Source organism: Pan troglodytes, chromosome 2 (genome assembly GCF_028858775.2).
Source record: "Pan troglodytes isolate AG18354 chromosome 2, NHGRI_mPanTro3-v2.0_pri, whole genome shotgun sequence".
In the NCBI taxonomy this organism is placed as follows: Eukaryota; Metazoa; Chordata; class Mammalia; order Primates; family Hominidae; genus Pan; species Pan troglodytes.
The window spans coordinates 173622365-173638809 of NC_086015.1; the positions used below are offsets into that span (position 1 = coordinate 173622365).

Sequence of the window (16445 nt, forward strand, 5' to 3'; positions counted from 1 at the left end):
CTGGGCTGGTTTGCTTAGAGCCGCAAGTCAAGCCTGCTTTGCTGCTGTGGTGCTTGAGAAATCTTGCTCTCTTTTGAATTTGAAGTGTGCCTTTTTAAGCTTGGATTTCTCCCTCCTTGTCTCAAATGACTTTGTCCCCTCTCCCTCCCACACTCCCCAGTGAAATCAACTTTCCAGGAGCCAAAGTAAGCACAGATTTATAGTCCTAATTGGTAATAAATCCTAGAGTTAATTATTTGCAGATGTAGCTATTAGTGCTCAAATAGTGATTTCATCTTTTAAAAGCAGGGTATTTACTCTTTCTTTTCTGTAGGTGGGGGGTGGCCATGGGGGATGGTTATTATCCTTGTGTAGAACAGGGCATCACATTAAGGCCTCTTCTAAGAGTGCCAGTGTGCTGGTTCTTGGAGAATGCCTCTGTCTGAAGCATGTTTGGGATCTGAGAATGGATTTCAGGCGACCAGGCAGGACCTGTGCACACCTCCTTTTGCACAGCTTTGCTTTTTTGCCATCTTTTCTTCTAGACACCCAGGCAGATGCCAAATATTGCCTCCTACTCCTGCTTGGTACCTATTATGCCAATTCTTTCCTTTCTGATGCCCTGCTCTGACTTTGCTTATAGACGACTCATTTCCCTACTGAACTTAATACCATCTTTTTCTTTTCCCTTTGCCCCAAACGTCTCTCCTCTGCCACCACAAAGGTCATTGTTCAGTCACTGGTTTGACATCACTCATCACTGGTTTGTCGATTCCCACAGACCTGTCCCTGCCCCCACAAGGTATTTTGGGTGTCAGGTAGATTCATATTATGGGAATTCTCTAAAAACCTTGAATCATAGATATTTAGAGCTGGAAAAGATGCTATAGATCACCTATGCATTCTAAAACCTTCATTTTACAGAAGAAGAAACAGAGGCTGGGAAAGAATAAGTGACTTGCCTGGGTCTGAGAAGGAGAGGAACCAGCTTTATACATGGAGGGAGAGAAGTCTCTTGCGTATCTAGTCCTTCACACCTCCTCTCCCCTCCCCCAGGCTGGTTTACAGACTATGCCCACTGCAGTAAACATGTGATAAGAGGTTTACATGTGTTCTTTGGGAGTGGCCAGGCCTGGAAGGAACGTGTGTGTGTGTATATATGTGTGTGTGTGTGTGTGTGTCTGTGCGCTCTCACATACTGACTGTGGTTACTTTTTACTTTGTGAAGACAATCCATGGAAACTTGCCACATAAATATTTATGGGTCTTTTCATGTTTGCCCTGAACCCCCTGGAGTTTCAAAGGTATGTCACTCTGTCTTCAAAAATGCATTTCAAATGTGAGTACTGTGAAACAAGAAGCGACCGTGTGCATGCAGCCTGGTAGAGTAAATAGTAGATGCAAAGCCATTCCCCTAGGGCTTGGCATTCTGTGTGTCTATCTTTCTTGCTGGCCCTTGAGTCAATTCAGGAAAAGTGGTGTGAAGCTGAGAAGGATTGGAGAAAAGAAAAATGGAGGGGGACAAAGAAACAGAGAGGAACAGATGAAGGGAGGGAGGGAGAGAGAGAGAAGAGAAGAGAAACGTATTACCATCTGTCCCACATAAACAAGGGCTTTGTGTCGGAGGAGTAAACAGAGCTGCTCCACGCCTCCTGTGTGGAAGCAGGGTGTTTTGTTTCTGCTCCTTTTTTTAGTTGGCTTAGAGAACGAAGCATGAGGTAGTTTCTGAAAAATCTGTAGGGGTTCTGGGAATCCTGAATCATCTAAACTAAACTTCACAAAGCATTTCTGTGTGCTGGGTTAGGATAATGATGGATCGTTGATGTTGCACCTTTGTCCCAAAGAGCTCAAAATGTTACACAAACAGTATCTTGTTTTGTTTAGACTCCCTTTAACCTGTCTGGGAAGGTGTGTGTGTGTGTGTGTGTGTGTGTGTGAGAGAGATTATGTGCATTGCACACTTCACAGACAGGACAACAGGACAGTGGGCACAGAAAACGTAAGGGAAGGTCCACAGCCACACAGTGAGCAGGTGGACAGTGAATCCTTCCAGGTCTCCCCATGCCCTAATCCAGGGCGCTTCTATCCCTCTTACATCTCCCGCCTACCAGGGATGGAAAACAATTTGGCTTAACGTTTTATTTGGAAGAACATATACAAAAGTGGAGTGAATAGGATCATGAATCACCGGCTCCCCTCACGCTCCCTCCCCTGACCCCTTCTCTACAGATTGTTTTGAAACAAATCCCTTCTATCATAGGTTTAATTTGTAAATATTTGAGTATGCATCTCTAAAAAAAAGCAGTATCATCACAACTAAAAATTTATAATAATTTCTTAATATTATCTGATATCCAGCAGTATTAAAATTTATCTAAATTATTACATGTGCGTGGAAAACTCTTTACCTTATGAGGCTACACACGTATTCCCATGATGCCATCATTGCTTGAAGTAGTTTTTGGGCACCGCTAATCAAGATGGTCGCTGGGAACGGCATCATATACTTTTGTAAACTCTTGCAGAGGGCAATCTCATATCTTTTGAGGGTGGATTTGATTTTGCTATAAGCCAGAAGTCATTTGAAACCAAGCCTCAAGAATAAGATGGCTGATTCACAAATAATACTATTTATTCTATTTGGATATTTAATTCTGCTGTACCTTAAAAGCAGATAACTTAGAGCCATTGCTTTGTAGTTACATAACTTATGTCAGTAAGAAACTAAAGGCAGGTGTGATGTTAAAAATCAGAGGGTGTCAGCCTTTGTGCTGCAGCAGTGTCCTGGAGGCTCCTCTGTGGGGCTGGAATTGTTTTTTTTGAGTTGATGGGTCATGGTGGGGGTGCCTGGTGTGTGCAGGAAAGTGACTAGTTAGCAGTAAACACAGAAGTGTTTCAATATTCTGGCTGGGCACGGTGGCTCACGCCTGTAATCCCAGCACTTTGGGAGGCCGAGACAGGTGGATCACCTGAGGTCAGGAGTTCGAGTCCAGCCTGGCCAACATGGTGAAACCCCGTCTCTACTAAAAAAAAAAATAATTAGCTGGGCATGGCGGCGGGCACCGGTAATCCCAGCTACATGGGAGGCTGAGGCAGGAGAATTGCTTGAACCCAGGAGGTGGAGGTTGCAGTGAGCTGAGATCACGCCATTGCACTCCAGCCTGGGTGACAGAGTGAGACTCCATCTCAAAAAAAAAAAAAGTTTCAATATTTTAACACAGACATGGTTGGACTGGGGCACGTGGGCTGCATGCCTGCCCTGGTCAAAGGTAATGGTGGTTAGTCTTATCAAAGTCTGTTTGCAGGCCGGGCACGGTGGCTCACGCCTGTAATCCCAGCACTTTGGGAGGCGGAGGTGGGTGGATCATGAGGTCAGGAGATCGAGACCATCCTCGCTAACATGGTGAAACCCCATCTCTACTAAAAAATACAAAAAAATTAGCCGGGCGTGGTGGCGGGCGCCTGTAGTCCCAGCTACTCGGGAGGCTGAGGCAGGAGAATGGCGTGAACCTGGGAGGCAGAGCTTGCATTGAGCTGAGATTGTGCCACTGCACTCCAGCCTGGGTGACAGAGTGAAGACTCCGTCTCAAAAAAAAAAAAAAAAAGAAAGTCTGTTTGCAGTGACAGGAAATATTCAAAGGGAGGCTTTGGCTTCTTTTCTAGACAGAAGTTCCCCAGTGGAAAATGTGTCTATGAGAAGTTCACGCTAGACAAGATCAAGAATCATGCCTTTAGCAATTGAATGGGCTTTCTTTATGATATTAAATACTTTGTGGTTGTAATGTACTTTATATATAAAAAAAAGCACTTTCTCATCCATCATCCCAGGGAAGTTAAGAACTGTGTGATAAATCAGTAATTGAAATAGCACTGGGACTCATATCTCTTAACTCTAACCTGAGGGCTGTTCCTGTCCCACCCAGGTGCCTCCAGGGAAGGTTTACAAAAGCTAAGCTTGCCTTCATATACTAGGGTACCTTGGCATCAGCAGGTGACATACCTGCTCACCCACCTGTGTTTATCCATCCTGTGAAAATTAAGCAAATGACCCCAAACCTACAAGTAAGAGAGGTGGGAAAGGGGGGTCTTGATCATACAGGAGAAATTCTAGAACAAAAACTCAACTCCGAAGAGACTGAGTAATGCAAACAATAACAGCATATTTCCAACTCTGAGGGCACACACTTAGGTTGCAGACCAGGTCCCCTATCTCCAGAGTTCCTGGGAACTCCCTGTCCTCTCCGTGAAGCTCTATACTTAGAACTGAGAGAGGTGGGCCACCTGACCTCAGGCTGGGTGGAGCTGCCTCTTGCTGGGGTGCACTTTCCAGCAGGAAGCTCTGCCCACCGCAGATAGCTGAGGCACTTTGTTATGCCTAGAGGGCTTTTATTTTGACTACTCTGGGATCAACTTTCCAAAACAGACATTTGCCGAAGCAGAAAGGGAGACTGGGTGGTAATGAGAAGGTATCCTTCCCACCCACCTCAACCCCACCAACTCCCACTATTGCTGATTATTTTTTAAAATACCACCACGAGTCTGTTGACTATAATAACAACAAGGCTTGTTTAATATGGTGTGGCCAGGAAGAGCAGGCTTAGGATGAAGTTGGGCGGAGATTCTCTCCATGACCCTGCAGCTGATCTAATGGGAAGTCATGCTACTTTATGTCTCAGTTTCTCATCTGCAAAATGGGGTTGGGGATGCTTATTTTATTTGCAGTATATAATGGCCATGAGAAGTAATGCAATCTTGTTAAAGAATATGAAAAAACCTGGTAGTCTGAGCCAGCAATTCTAACTCAACAGAAACCCAAGAGATACATGTCCACGTGTCCACCAAAAACATGTACAAGAATGTTCACAGCAGCTCTGTTTGTAACAGCCCTCAACTAGAAACAACCCAAATGTCCCTGGACACTAGAATGAATAATATATTGTGGTATATTAACACAGTGGGAGACTAGACAGCCACAAGAACAAACAAACTGAAACTACAAGTAACAATGGGTGTGAATCTCACAAACATAATGTTGAGGGAAAGAAGGCAAACATCCCCTCTGTTGTGGCTTGAATTCTGTTCCAGGTAAGCTGCGCATGCCAGCTCTGTGCCCTCCACCTCTTCATTCTTTGGGATCACTGATTGCAAAGCCCTGTGAGTGCTCCGCCCGCTCTGCATCTGGCAGTGCACTTCTGAGAGCAGACAGCCTCACGATTGCATGATCCACCTCCACACTCTACCTTCACCCTCCCTCCTTGGAATCCCACCAGCCCTGTTGCCAACCTCATCCTGGCCTTCAGGATTATTCTTGCTCGTCTGAGCACAATTTTGACATTGGAAGAGCCCCCTTTTTTTCCCTCTGCCTCCAAGGAGAATTTCAAGCTTATTTATGGGACATATCATCAAGAATTTAGTTATCAGGTCCCAATTCATTGCTCTTTCTTTCCCTCTTCTTCTTTTTCTCACCTGGCTGCTTTGGGTCAATTTCCAGTTGGATTTCAGATAATAGCTCAGGTATAGACCATGAGGTGTGTCTTCTCTTTGGGATATTTCTATTTTGAGATAGGATTCATGAGGTCCATTGCCCGTATCACAAGTCCTGTCCTCTAAATCTACAGACAAGAATTTGATTTCCTCAGAAAGACTGAAAAAATTCCTACATGGCAAATCCTATGGTAAGGGCAAGCTATTCTAACAGGTGGTTACTTTATAATAAAAACCCGCAGGGAACAGCAGGCCCGAAGGATGCCCTGGAAGATACCATGGTGCAGCATTCTCACTGAGCCCCTGCTAGTTCCATGTTCCCTGAGACTCAGCCCAACCCCTTGAGAGGTTCTTTCACAAAACTGCATCAGCTAAAAGGAAAATGAAGGCTGCTTTGTGCTCACTTTACTGGGATTAATACACATTTGGTGTTTGTATTCCTTTTCTTGTCTGAAGGAAAAGAAACATGTGCTGGATAATCTTGTTGGGGCTTGTGCCTCGTTTTACTCTCTGAGTTGTGTTCTTCTGAAGGTCAAAAGCTTAGCAAAACATTGTTACAAAAATGCCGCAATTAAGATTTATTTAGAAAAGCTTGGATAAAAAAATGTGTCTTAAGAAGTTTATCAAGTTATGACTCAGCCTAATCATGTAAATCTTCAGTTTCATAAGCAGCTCCATTTAAAAATATCTCTACTGTTTTCCCCCAGAAAGTTACACTATGTATAGAGAGATTAAGAAAAATCTGATATCTTGGAGGCTCAGAAGTTCAGAGGTGACATATTTATCTTATAAGACCATTAAGGATTTTATAGCCAATTTGGGATTGTGGGTTGGATATATTTTATATATGCAAAAAATAGTTTTTGAAAAACAAGTCTTTGTAATTAAATTGTCTTCCCTGCTTGATAAAACTATTCTCCCCTTAGAGCAGTGGCACGCATTTGAGTCAGCTGGAGGGCTTGTTAAACCCTAAATTGCTCTCAGAGATTCTGATTCAGTAGACCTGGGTTGGAGTTCAAAATCACATTTCTTTTTTTTTTTGAGACAGAGTCTTGCTCTGTTGCCCAGGCTGGAGTGCAGTGGCATAATCTTGGCTCACTGTAACCTCCGCCTCCAGGGTTCAAGAGATTCTCCTGCCTCAGTCTCCCGAGTAGCTGGGATTACAGATGCCCGCCACTACGCCTGGCTAATTTTTGTATTTTTAGTAGAGACGGAGTTTCACCATGTTGGCCAGGCTGGTCTTGAACTCCTGACCTCAGGTGATCTGCCCACCTTGGCCTCCCAAAGTGCTGGGATTACAGGCATGAGCCACCATGCCCAGCCTCAAAATCACATTTCTAACTAGTTCCCCGATGACATTGATGCTGCTGGTCTGGGGTCACACTTTGAGGACCATTGATCTAGATCATTGTCAACTTGGCTGCCTATTAAAATTACCTGGGGAACTTAAAAAAAATTCCTCAATACTCGGCCACCAGACCAATTGAATCAGAAAATCTCTGTTGTGGAAGCCTGGGCTTAGAATGTTTCAGAAGCAACCCAGGGTGATACTGATGTGTAGCTAGGGTTGAGAATCTTTGTTCTGGGTGAAACTTAGTCATATAGCAGCCTTCAAAAATCATGATACTAAAGCAGTTAGCAGCAGGTGCCCAGAAATACTAGCAGTCCTTCCCAAATGTGATTTGCAGGCTGTGCATCAGAATCACCGGGTGCTTGTTGAACTGTAGACTTCTGTGCCCTCTGGCTGGCCAGCCCCACTCTGCAGGGTGGCATTCTTTTGAGTCAGCGAGTAGCAGTTTCTGGAGGGAGTTTGGAGTTTGTGCTATCAGCAAGATTACAAAAGGCGCTCAGGGAGTTTTCCTCTGCCTGATAGCTGGAAGGGCAGCCTGAGTTGCTGCAGGTTCACATCGTGCTTTGGCATATGATAGCCAGTCTGTCCATACTTGTGGACAATGAATCATTTTAGATTTTTAAAAGAAAGGCAGGAAATACATGTTTCTTATTGCTTTTCTCAACATTTTCTCATTTAAGCCCCAAAGAATAACCAGGTCAAGGCTGATAAAATTATCTGCATTTTTACAGATAAGTGAACTGAGGCCCAAAGAAGTTAAGTAAATTTCCCAAAGTCACAAGACAAAGGAGGGGCGGAGCTGTGATTTGAAGTTGGTGCTGTTTGACTCCAAAGGTAAGGGCCCCTGCCACCTGACTGTTTTTGCAAAATGCCTCTGGTGCTTCAGGAGCCATAAATATTCTGCAGAACTGGCTATAGAGTTTTCAATGTAAAATGAAAACATGGGTCCTCTCGTTCAGAAATTATTAAGAATTCAAGATGGCAGCAGCAGAGCATTAAACCAAGCATGGGACCCTGTGCACAGCAGTGTGCCCATGAGGCCAGCTCTGATGCTATGTGTTAGGCTCTATCGAACGTTCTAATGAAATGAGTCTGCTCAGAGGCACCCTGATGGGGTAGTAGGAGCCCCAGATTTGAGCATGGGTATACTGAGTTTTAGTAATAGCTCTTTGAATAACTTCCTGTTGACTTTGAGCATGTTATTTAACTTCTTGGAGGTTCAGTTTAGTCATCCATTAAATGGAGAGAGGGAGAAGTGGGAAGGTGGTGGACTACATCTGTATTTCTCCAATTCCAGTTAGTTATATACCACATTTTTAGTATATAACCATTTAGGCTATAACCATGGCCTCTGGCCCCACACTCCCTGAGTTCTAATCTTGGCTCTGCTATATTCTAGCTATGTGACCTCAGGCAAGTGCCTCAGTTTCCTCATCTGTAAAATAGAGATTGCTGTGAGGATTACATAAATAAGTGAAGCCCTCAGAATAATGGCTGATATGTGATAAACACGGTACGAGTGCTCATTATTACTATTCCTATGAATCATACGGTATCTGTACTAGTAGTACTAATGTTTTTTCTTTAATATGACTCACACTTTAAATTTAAAAAAGTCATCTATAGTCTCTTTCCAAGTAATAGTATTTGTGAAATCACCAGATTCATGTGTATGTGTGGTTTTTCTAACCCAGGTGAAAATGTATAATAACTGTACAATATTTTTAAAAGTTCATTCATATGCTTTCTAATACCGGTTGAAAATATTACCAATGGAATGGGCACCACACTGTGGGTAGCATTGTACTAGACACTGAAGGCCCTTTTCAGCTTTAATAGTCTATGAATAAATAAGTCTATGTATATTTGTGTCTGTGTCTTGAATAATTTGACAAATACATGACTGAAATATTTCTACCCACTTCCATCACTTCTGTCCAGAGTAGAATTTGCATTGGCTAGCTACATGTTCCAGTGGAAAAATGTTTAGAGATAAGAGATTGTATTTTTTTTTAAAGTTTTAAAATATTAATTTTTTTAAAAAAATTTTTTGAAATGGAGTCCCGCTCTGTCTCCCAGGCTAGAGTGCAGTGGTGTGACCTCAGCTCACTGCAACCTCCGTTTCCTGGGTTCAAGCAATTTTCCTGTCTCATCCTCCCGAGTAGCTGGGATTATAGGCACTTGCCACCACGTCTGGCTAATTTTTGCATTTTTTATAGAGATGGGGTTTTGCCATGTAGACCAGGCTAGTCTCGAACTCCTAAACTCAGGTGATCTGCCCTCCTCAGCCTCCCAAAGTGCTGGAATTATAGGCGTGAGCCACCATGCCCAGCCAAGAGATTGTAAATGTGTTATAAAAAATGGTTAAAATCTTGATGAGTCAGTGGGGTCTTCTCAAGAAATCCTCCTGAAGTCTAACCAGGGGGACTTAGAATAGTGAAAAATTGGGACAAAATGCTTACAGGAAGCCATAGAGCAGCCTTCAGAAGCAAGGAGTCAGGCCTCTGGGGAAGACATATGCCCTTTCCATTGGTTGCTACGTTTTCCCCCACTTCTTTCTATCTATATCTTAACTTATAGGGCCACTTTGTATTCTACCCCCTCCAAGTTTTTTCTGGCAATTCTGACTGGAAGTTTTCCTTTTTCCCCTTTGAAGAGTACTTTATGATAATTTAAGAAGTATTTTTGAGCACATACTGTGGGCACCCTGCTCCAGACACGGAGGACACATGTTGAACAACTGTATTCCTGACCTCTAGGAGCGGATGCACTGCCACTCATCACTAAGAGTCTCTGTGGGCTGGGCACAGTGGCTCATGCCTGTAATCCCAGCACTTTGGGAGGCTGAGGTGGGCAGATCATGAGGTTGAGAGTTCAAGACAAGCCTGGCCAACATGGTGAAACCCCATCTCTACTAAAAACACAAAAATTAGCGGGGCATGGTGGCACTCGCCTGTAGTATCAGCTACTCAGGAGGCTGAGGCAGGAGAATTGCTTGAACCTGGGTGGCGGAGGTTGCAGTGGGCCATGATCAAGCCACTGCACTCCAGGCTGGGCGACACAGCAAGACACCATCTCAACAACAACAAACAAAACAAAACAAACAAACAAACAACAACAACAACAACAACAAAAGAGTCTCTTTGGCCTCTCTTGGGCTAAGTGACTCGTGTGTTTGTCTTGCCTCTCCTTTAGGCAGGGTTTACTCTTCTATTCCCCAGAGCTTCTAAAGATCCTCTTTAGCTAAGAATTTGTTATCAGAGACCCCAGGGTTACCAAGTTGTTCAGGGGACATACAAATAGTGACTAAGGAACTTTAAAATAAGTCTCCCATTACACTTCTCAAGTTCTTACTAGCATCAATCCCCAGCCACCTCATGAACATCAGAGATTGTCCTAGATGATAAGCAAGTACTGCAAATACAATAGAAATGGATCACAAAGTAAAATTAGAAATCTTAGAGAAGGTACAGGACTTCTTGAAGTCCATGAAAGTGAGTTTAGAGAACAATTTGAATTCACACCCAAAACTGTAGACAATTGAGGACCTAACAGAGTCATATTAGTTATTACCAGCAGGAGAGAGAAAATCAGTAAGGATGGTGGCATGATGGGTACTTCCCAAGTGAATGATTGGAATGTCAATGAATGAAGAAAGGACCTTGGGAAATATGAAAAACTTTTGAATATTTTACAAAAGTCAGTATGAAGTGAGAGATGTTAAATGATGCCATGATTCAATTTTGTCATAAAAATTATGCCAAAAAATCCACACTTAATTCACACCTTGTTCATTTAAAAATGAGAGCATAATTGCTATTTTAATTTAATTTTGTGAAATCTAAGATAGTTTTTCATTTTACAATTCTTAGTTTCTATGATAAAATTCCATCCAAATGCCCTGACCCCAATTATACTATGCTATTTTTGTCACCTTAAAAATGTGGATTCACTTTAAGTGGACTTTTTCTGGTATTAATTATCCTGATATAGAAAGAACTTTCAGTAACTCAGTAAAGCGATGGATTAATCAACATCATTTTTCCAGAACCAATGACTAAGAACATTACAGGCAGAAAGGGGACAACTGGCTTTATTGACTCTCAGGCGGAACACAAGGGTCCATAGAACCAGCCAGATTTCTCTAGGAACGGAGTTGCCTAGTCCAGCTAGGAGGTAATTTTGGGATAAGCATGCTTAAGACCTTAAAAGGGAACTCTTAAGGCTCCAAAGGAAGTTGCTTACCCACAAAGCACCAGACCGCAAACCGGATCCATGTGATGGTGGAGAGCTTTAGCATGAGATAGATGTTCACCAGCATGGCAAAGGCAGGCACAAAGGGGAGGCAAGGGGCCATGTAGGGCAGCTTCTTGGGGTTCTCTGGCTGCTGCAGGATCACAAACACCAGGGTGCTGATCAGCAGCACCATCAGAACAACCAGAAGGATGGCCCACCAGCTCTGCTCTGAGATGTAGTCAGAACCAAAGATGATGAAGGAGCAGAAGATGAACATGAGGATGAAGAGCAGGAGCACGCAGATGGTCACCGTGTGCCCCGTCGCTGCTGTGGGCCGGTCCATTTTGCCTGGAAGGCCCAGCCGGATTCTCATGGTGTAATAATGAGGCCCAATCAGCTTCTTTAACTTGATGAGATAAATATTTTCGGATTCGTCAGCTTCTATGCCTGTGGTCATGTCCACGGTGCCGTAATTGGGGTGGTTGACGTTGTAGGTTGACTTGTCTGATTTCCCTATGAGCATCTCATTGTCTCCCAAGGATGGTAAGTTCTTGGCCCCACATGTGTTGGTGGCTGGGCCAGAAAACTCATCCCCTTCACTCACAGGAGAACAAGCTTCCTTCTCACAGTCAGCCAGAATGCCCTCCTTCTTCTTGGTGTGCTCCTCAGACAAGAACTTGACAAAACCATCAATGTCACTCTCAGGTTGGTATCGAAGGAGCAAGACACAGACAGAGACCAAGGTGTAGGCCAGGAGCGTGCCGATAGACATCATCTCTATCAGGTCTCTCAAGCTGACCAACAGCGCGAGGAGCGCTGCCAGGAACCCTGACACGATGCAGGCCACCACTGGCGTCTCTGTGTAGGAGCTGACGTGAGCCAGGAACCTGGAGGGGCCGGGCAAGCAGAGGGTTAATGGTGAGCTACAGTGACCGATTCCAATGCAGCCAACATAGGGAGCTAGAACTATCAATAGGCTGGTGTGATTAACTCCTCCTGGTCCTGCTCCACCAATTTACTTCTGCATTCACTACTTTAAATCCAGCTGCTATTCCTACCCCAGGATTTGGTATATAATTAAAAGAGAATTCACTTTAAATCTTTGATTTCTTTTTTTTTTTTTTTTTTTTTTTTGGTGAGATGGTGTCTCACTCTGCTCACTCTGTCCCCCAGGCTGGAGTGCAGTGGCGCGATCTCAGCTCACTGCAACCTCCGCCTCCTGGGTTCAAGTGATTCTCCTGCCTCAGCCTCCCGAGTAGCTGGGATTACAGGCATGCACCACTACACCCAGCTAATTTTTGTATTTTTAGTAGAGACAGAGTTTCACCATGTTGACCAGGCTGGTCTCGAACTCCTGACCTCATGATTCACCCACCTCAGCCTCCCAGAGTGTTGGGATTATAGGTGTGAGCCACTGTGCCTAGATTAGTTCTTTGATTTTAAGGCAAACTTCTTTAGTAAAGTTCCTAATCATTATGTAATGGGAAGGGTTGATTGAACCTAGGAGGTCTGTCTTTCAGAAACCTAGATTGAAGCCCAGGCTCTGCGTGAAAAAGTGACGGTTGGAGGAAGTCATGGACCTGCTTGGGGGTCCTCCTGACCTGTGAACTAGCATCTTAGCATTCTCTTGGAGCTTGTTAGAAATGTATATTCTCAGGTTTCACCCAATAACTACTATACCAGAATCATAGTAGGGTGAGGCCTAGCAAACTGCTTTAAAAGACCTCCAGAGGATTCTGATTTATGCCAAAGCTTGAGACACCACCTATAACAAAAGTTCATGGGTTTAGTTGGCAGAATAGCACAGTAATTGAGAAACTGTGCTCGTAGATACAGATTTATGTCCAGCTAGTTACTGACTGAAGAAGAGACCAAGAAGAGCGACTGAATGGCACGTGCAGTAGGCTCCCTCTCCTCTCCCCTCTCCTCCTGGTCCCTTATTTTTATGGTTCACACAAGACTGTAAATGTGTTTGAAGCCCCAGTATCTTTCCTGTTAGTTTCTTTGACAGCAGAAAAATCTTTTGGATGTGTGAAGTTGCCGCGCCTCCATCACCCTAGGCCCCTCTTGATCTGTTCGGCAACCTAATCACAGCAGCTCTGATCTGGTGATGACTTCAGAGAGTACGCAGGGGAAATGAGTCAGAAGATGATGACTGCAGAGACGAAGTCCGTGAACCGGCCCCCTCTGCACACCTGAGAGCTCCTTGGCCTCCACGGTTTACTCCTTGCTTTGTGCACTTGAAGAATGCCTTCTCAGCAGGCCCCTCATGCTGGAAACAAAGGGCTGAGGCCACATCCCCTTTGTACCATGGGCAGATGGGCCACTTCATGGCCAATGTAGGGGGCAAGAACTGCCAATATATTGGTGTGGTTAAAAGTCTGGTTTTTGGAGTCGGATGTTCTGGGATCAAATCCTGACCTGCCACTCAGTAGCTGAGGGATTTGTGGCAATTTTGTTTCACCTCTCTGAGTCCTAGTAGACTTCATATGCAAAATAGAGTTACTGTGAGGACTAAATGGGATACTGTATACACAGCACCCAGGACACACATGTTCAATAAATGGCAGCTGGTGTTGCAGGTATTGTTAGGATCTGTTCAGAGGGTCTTATCTACTCTTTGTTGACTTTTTTTTTTTTCATGTTCAGAGGGGCTGTGGAGAGTGGGGCAGTTACCAGGCCTCAATGTGAGGGCAGGCCTAAGATGTCCCTAGGATGGTTCTTCCTTCTGGAGGCCACCCAGTACAGCAGTTTGGCACCCATCATCTTCACAAAGGAGCATGCAATGTCGACAGGAGGGAGGACAGTGGGGGGACACACATCAGCTGGTGCTGGATTAAGGGACCACAGAGTTAAACTAGGGGCTGCTTCAGGGCCTGAGCTCTGTTACTCAGACTTTTCTTCAGGATACATAACAAGGTCCACAGTCCATGTGAAAGGCACTGATGTCAAAATCACAGTCAGGCTGACAGTGGGTAGACATTCTCCCTGGACAGACATGGCAGAGCAGGATAAATTTCATGGAGCGTAGCCCTTACCTGAAAAGGAGCCCGTCACCAGCCATGGCATAAATGACCCTCGGCATCGGGAAGAGGGACCCCAGCAAGCTGACTGTCAGTCCTGCAACCGACCCAATGGCCACTACGAATTTGGCAGCATAGAACCCATGAGCCACAAACATCTCCATGAGTGGGGATTCCGTGTCAATGGTATAATATGGCACCATCAGAGTTAAGATCACGCTCACCTGTTAAAACAAGAGAAGACAGGGCTGGAGGTACAGGGGAAGAACAGCATGGATAGAGGCCCCATGGGAGAGGAAAGAGCCCTGCCCCTGGAGGCAGAAGCTTGCATGGCAGTTTGGATCCATTCACTTGCTGGCATGTGCCTTTACTGTAGACCAGTCATCTGGCCTCTAGGCCTTACTCAATATTATTTCCCCACATGTGAATTTAGTGGACTGGGCCAGAAACTCTCTATCTCTCGGGTCCTTTGATATCTGAGGAGTAAGTCTGCAGGTATTTCAGCCCCATGAGCAGAGCTATGCTAACAGTTCAGTGGAGAGCAGATATTTCCGGAAGGAAGGAGCTGCAGCCAATGCCCTGCAACCAGGGCCTGGCAGGGACCATGAGCACCCTGCCCACGTGGACAAGACTCTCATTTCTCTTCTGCTTTCTGGTCCTACAGGGTCTTATCCGTACTCCCTCTCACTGTGAAACACCAGAGATAAAATCTCCAAAGATAAGTGCTTAAGAGGTCTATAGCCTATTAACTGTTGGGACCCAGATAAGGACTCATATTTCTATTTCCTTTCTCTAGCTTAGTCCTAGGATCCAGGCAGGCCAACAAACAAATGATGGCATCAGGACAGAATCAAGTCCTAATGACTATATGGCTGTCAGACAACTATGGCTTTGCTTAATCAGGAATCATTTACTGTGTGTGCTATAAGGGTCCACCCCCAGAGAAGAGGGAGATGCGAGGGAGGAGCAGAAGAGGAAATAGAGAGCAGAATGTCTTTGCTATTCCCTCTACCCTACCACCCCTCCTTCAACACTCTGCCTATGGGGAGAAATCAGGGTATGGACAGGACAAAGCCACTGGCATGCGTGTGCATCGGGGAGGTGATAAGCACTTAACTGGGGGCTCCCAGGACCTACTCCCCTCGCATATTATTGATCTGCCTAACACCCCTGCCTTCAGAATTGGCCATAGGCAATGGAGCCACCAGTCATATGGCCAGATATGGGGGGCCCCCCAGGCCTATGAAGGCCAAATTGACATCAAGAAGGAATTCAAAGCCTGAAGGAAAGAGGGTGGTCACATGTAGACCATTTCTTTGCCTATTCCTCTGGAGCCAAGATCCTCCAGTGGAGCCAAGGGCCACCAGGGAGGACATGATGTCCTAGCAAAGCCCAGCAACCTCGTTCTTCTCATGGTGGGGGAGGGGCTGCCTGCTGACCAGTACAAGACCAAACAGCTCCTAGGGCGTGTTTAAGGCCTGTGCAGTATGAAAGAGAATGTTTCCTAGTAACATAACCACTTGCAATATTTCCTCTGGGGATGGGGCAGGGTGGGCTGGAGGAGAGTGGGATTGAGCGTCCTCCAGCTTCAGGGAGTCTCCTGAGTTAGATCAGGATAGGTAAAAAGTTGGTGGATCATAGAAGTACTCTGTGGTCTATAAAGTGCTATTCTAAGGAGGGCACTGTGATGATTGACTTTATTGTGTGTGATAAGGGCCCACTCCTGGAGGAAGGGCAGGAATGAAGGAGGAGTAGAAGGGGAAACGCAGAGTGTCCTTGCTGTTCCTTCTGCCCCGCAACCCCTCCCTCAACATTCTGCCCACAGGGATAATCAGGGTATGTATGGACACGATGAAACCCCTTGCATGTGTGTGCTAGTGGGAGGTGATAATTGAGGCACCCATAAAACCTCTGGGTAGGCAGCTGAATGTCTGTAAACGACCCTCAAGTTTGCTCTGTGTTTTTCTCTGGCTTCTAGAACAATCCTGTTTGCAGCTTGCCTTAATGATCAATTGGTCTGGCTTCCTTAGCTAGTTGCTAAAGATGTCTTTTTTGGGAAAGAGAAACAGCAGGGCTGATCAGCGGCAGCACCCCCCGCTGCCAGCTCTTTCCTAATTGTGGTGACCCAAGTGAGTGCGCCCCTCAGGACCTGAGAATGTTTGTGGAACCACACACTTCCTGGCCTGTGAGCCGATTTTCTCCATTGCCAGGGGCAGAGGGGGATGTTGGATGCAGCTGGGCTATTTCTGTGATAGAAATTCTGGGATGGGAGCTCCGAGAGCAAGCATCAGAGCATGAGGAGTGTCTCAGGGGCATGATCCTGAGGAAGACAAGGCTGAAGTTTTTATCCAGGGGCTCCCCTAGGTAGGGAT

The 16445-nt window shown here is 45.2% G+C and overlaps 1 protein-coding gene and 1 long non-coding RNA gene across 4 annotated transcripts in view; one reads left to right on the top strand and one right to left on the bottom strand.

Moving 5' to 3' along the window:
* LOC129143652 (uncharacterized) overlaps positions 1–16445 on the top strand; it is a 663501-nt gene that overhangs the window by 22121 nt on the left and 624935 nt on the right. For all 3 annotated transcript variants that reach the window (XR_010155385.1, XR_010155383.1, XR_010155384.1), the window contains one exon: positions 7546–7648. This is a non-coding gene — a long non-coding RNA (uncharacterized LOC129143652). The remainder of the gene's footprint in view (positions 1–7545; positions 7649–16445) is intronic.
* The window catches only part of SLC7A14 (solute carrier family 7 member 14), a 125821-nt gene that overhangs the window by 9606 nt on the left and 99770 nt on the right, over positions 1–16445 (bottom strand). Inside the window, exons 6-7 of the mRNA XM_526378.8 lie at positions 14089–14297; positions 11060–11937 (exon numbers count right to left, since the gene is read on the bottom strand). Of these exons, the coding sequence (XP_526378.3) occupies positions 11060–11937; positions 14089–14297 (1087 nt within the window). The remainder of the gene's footprint in view (positions 1–11059; positions 11938–14088; positions 14298–16445) is intronic.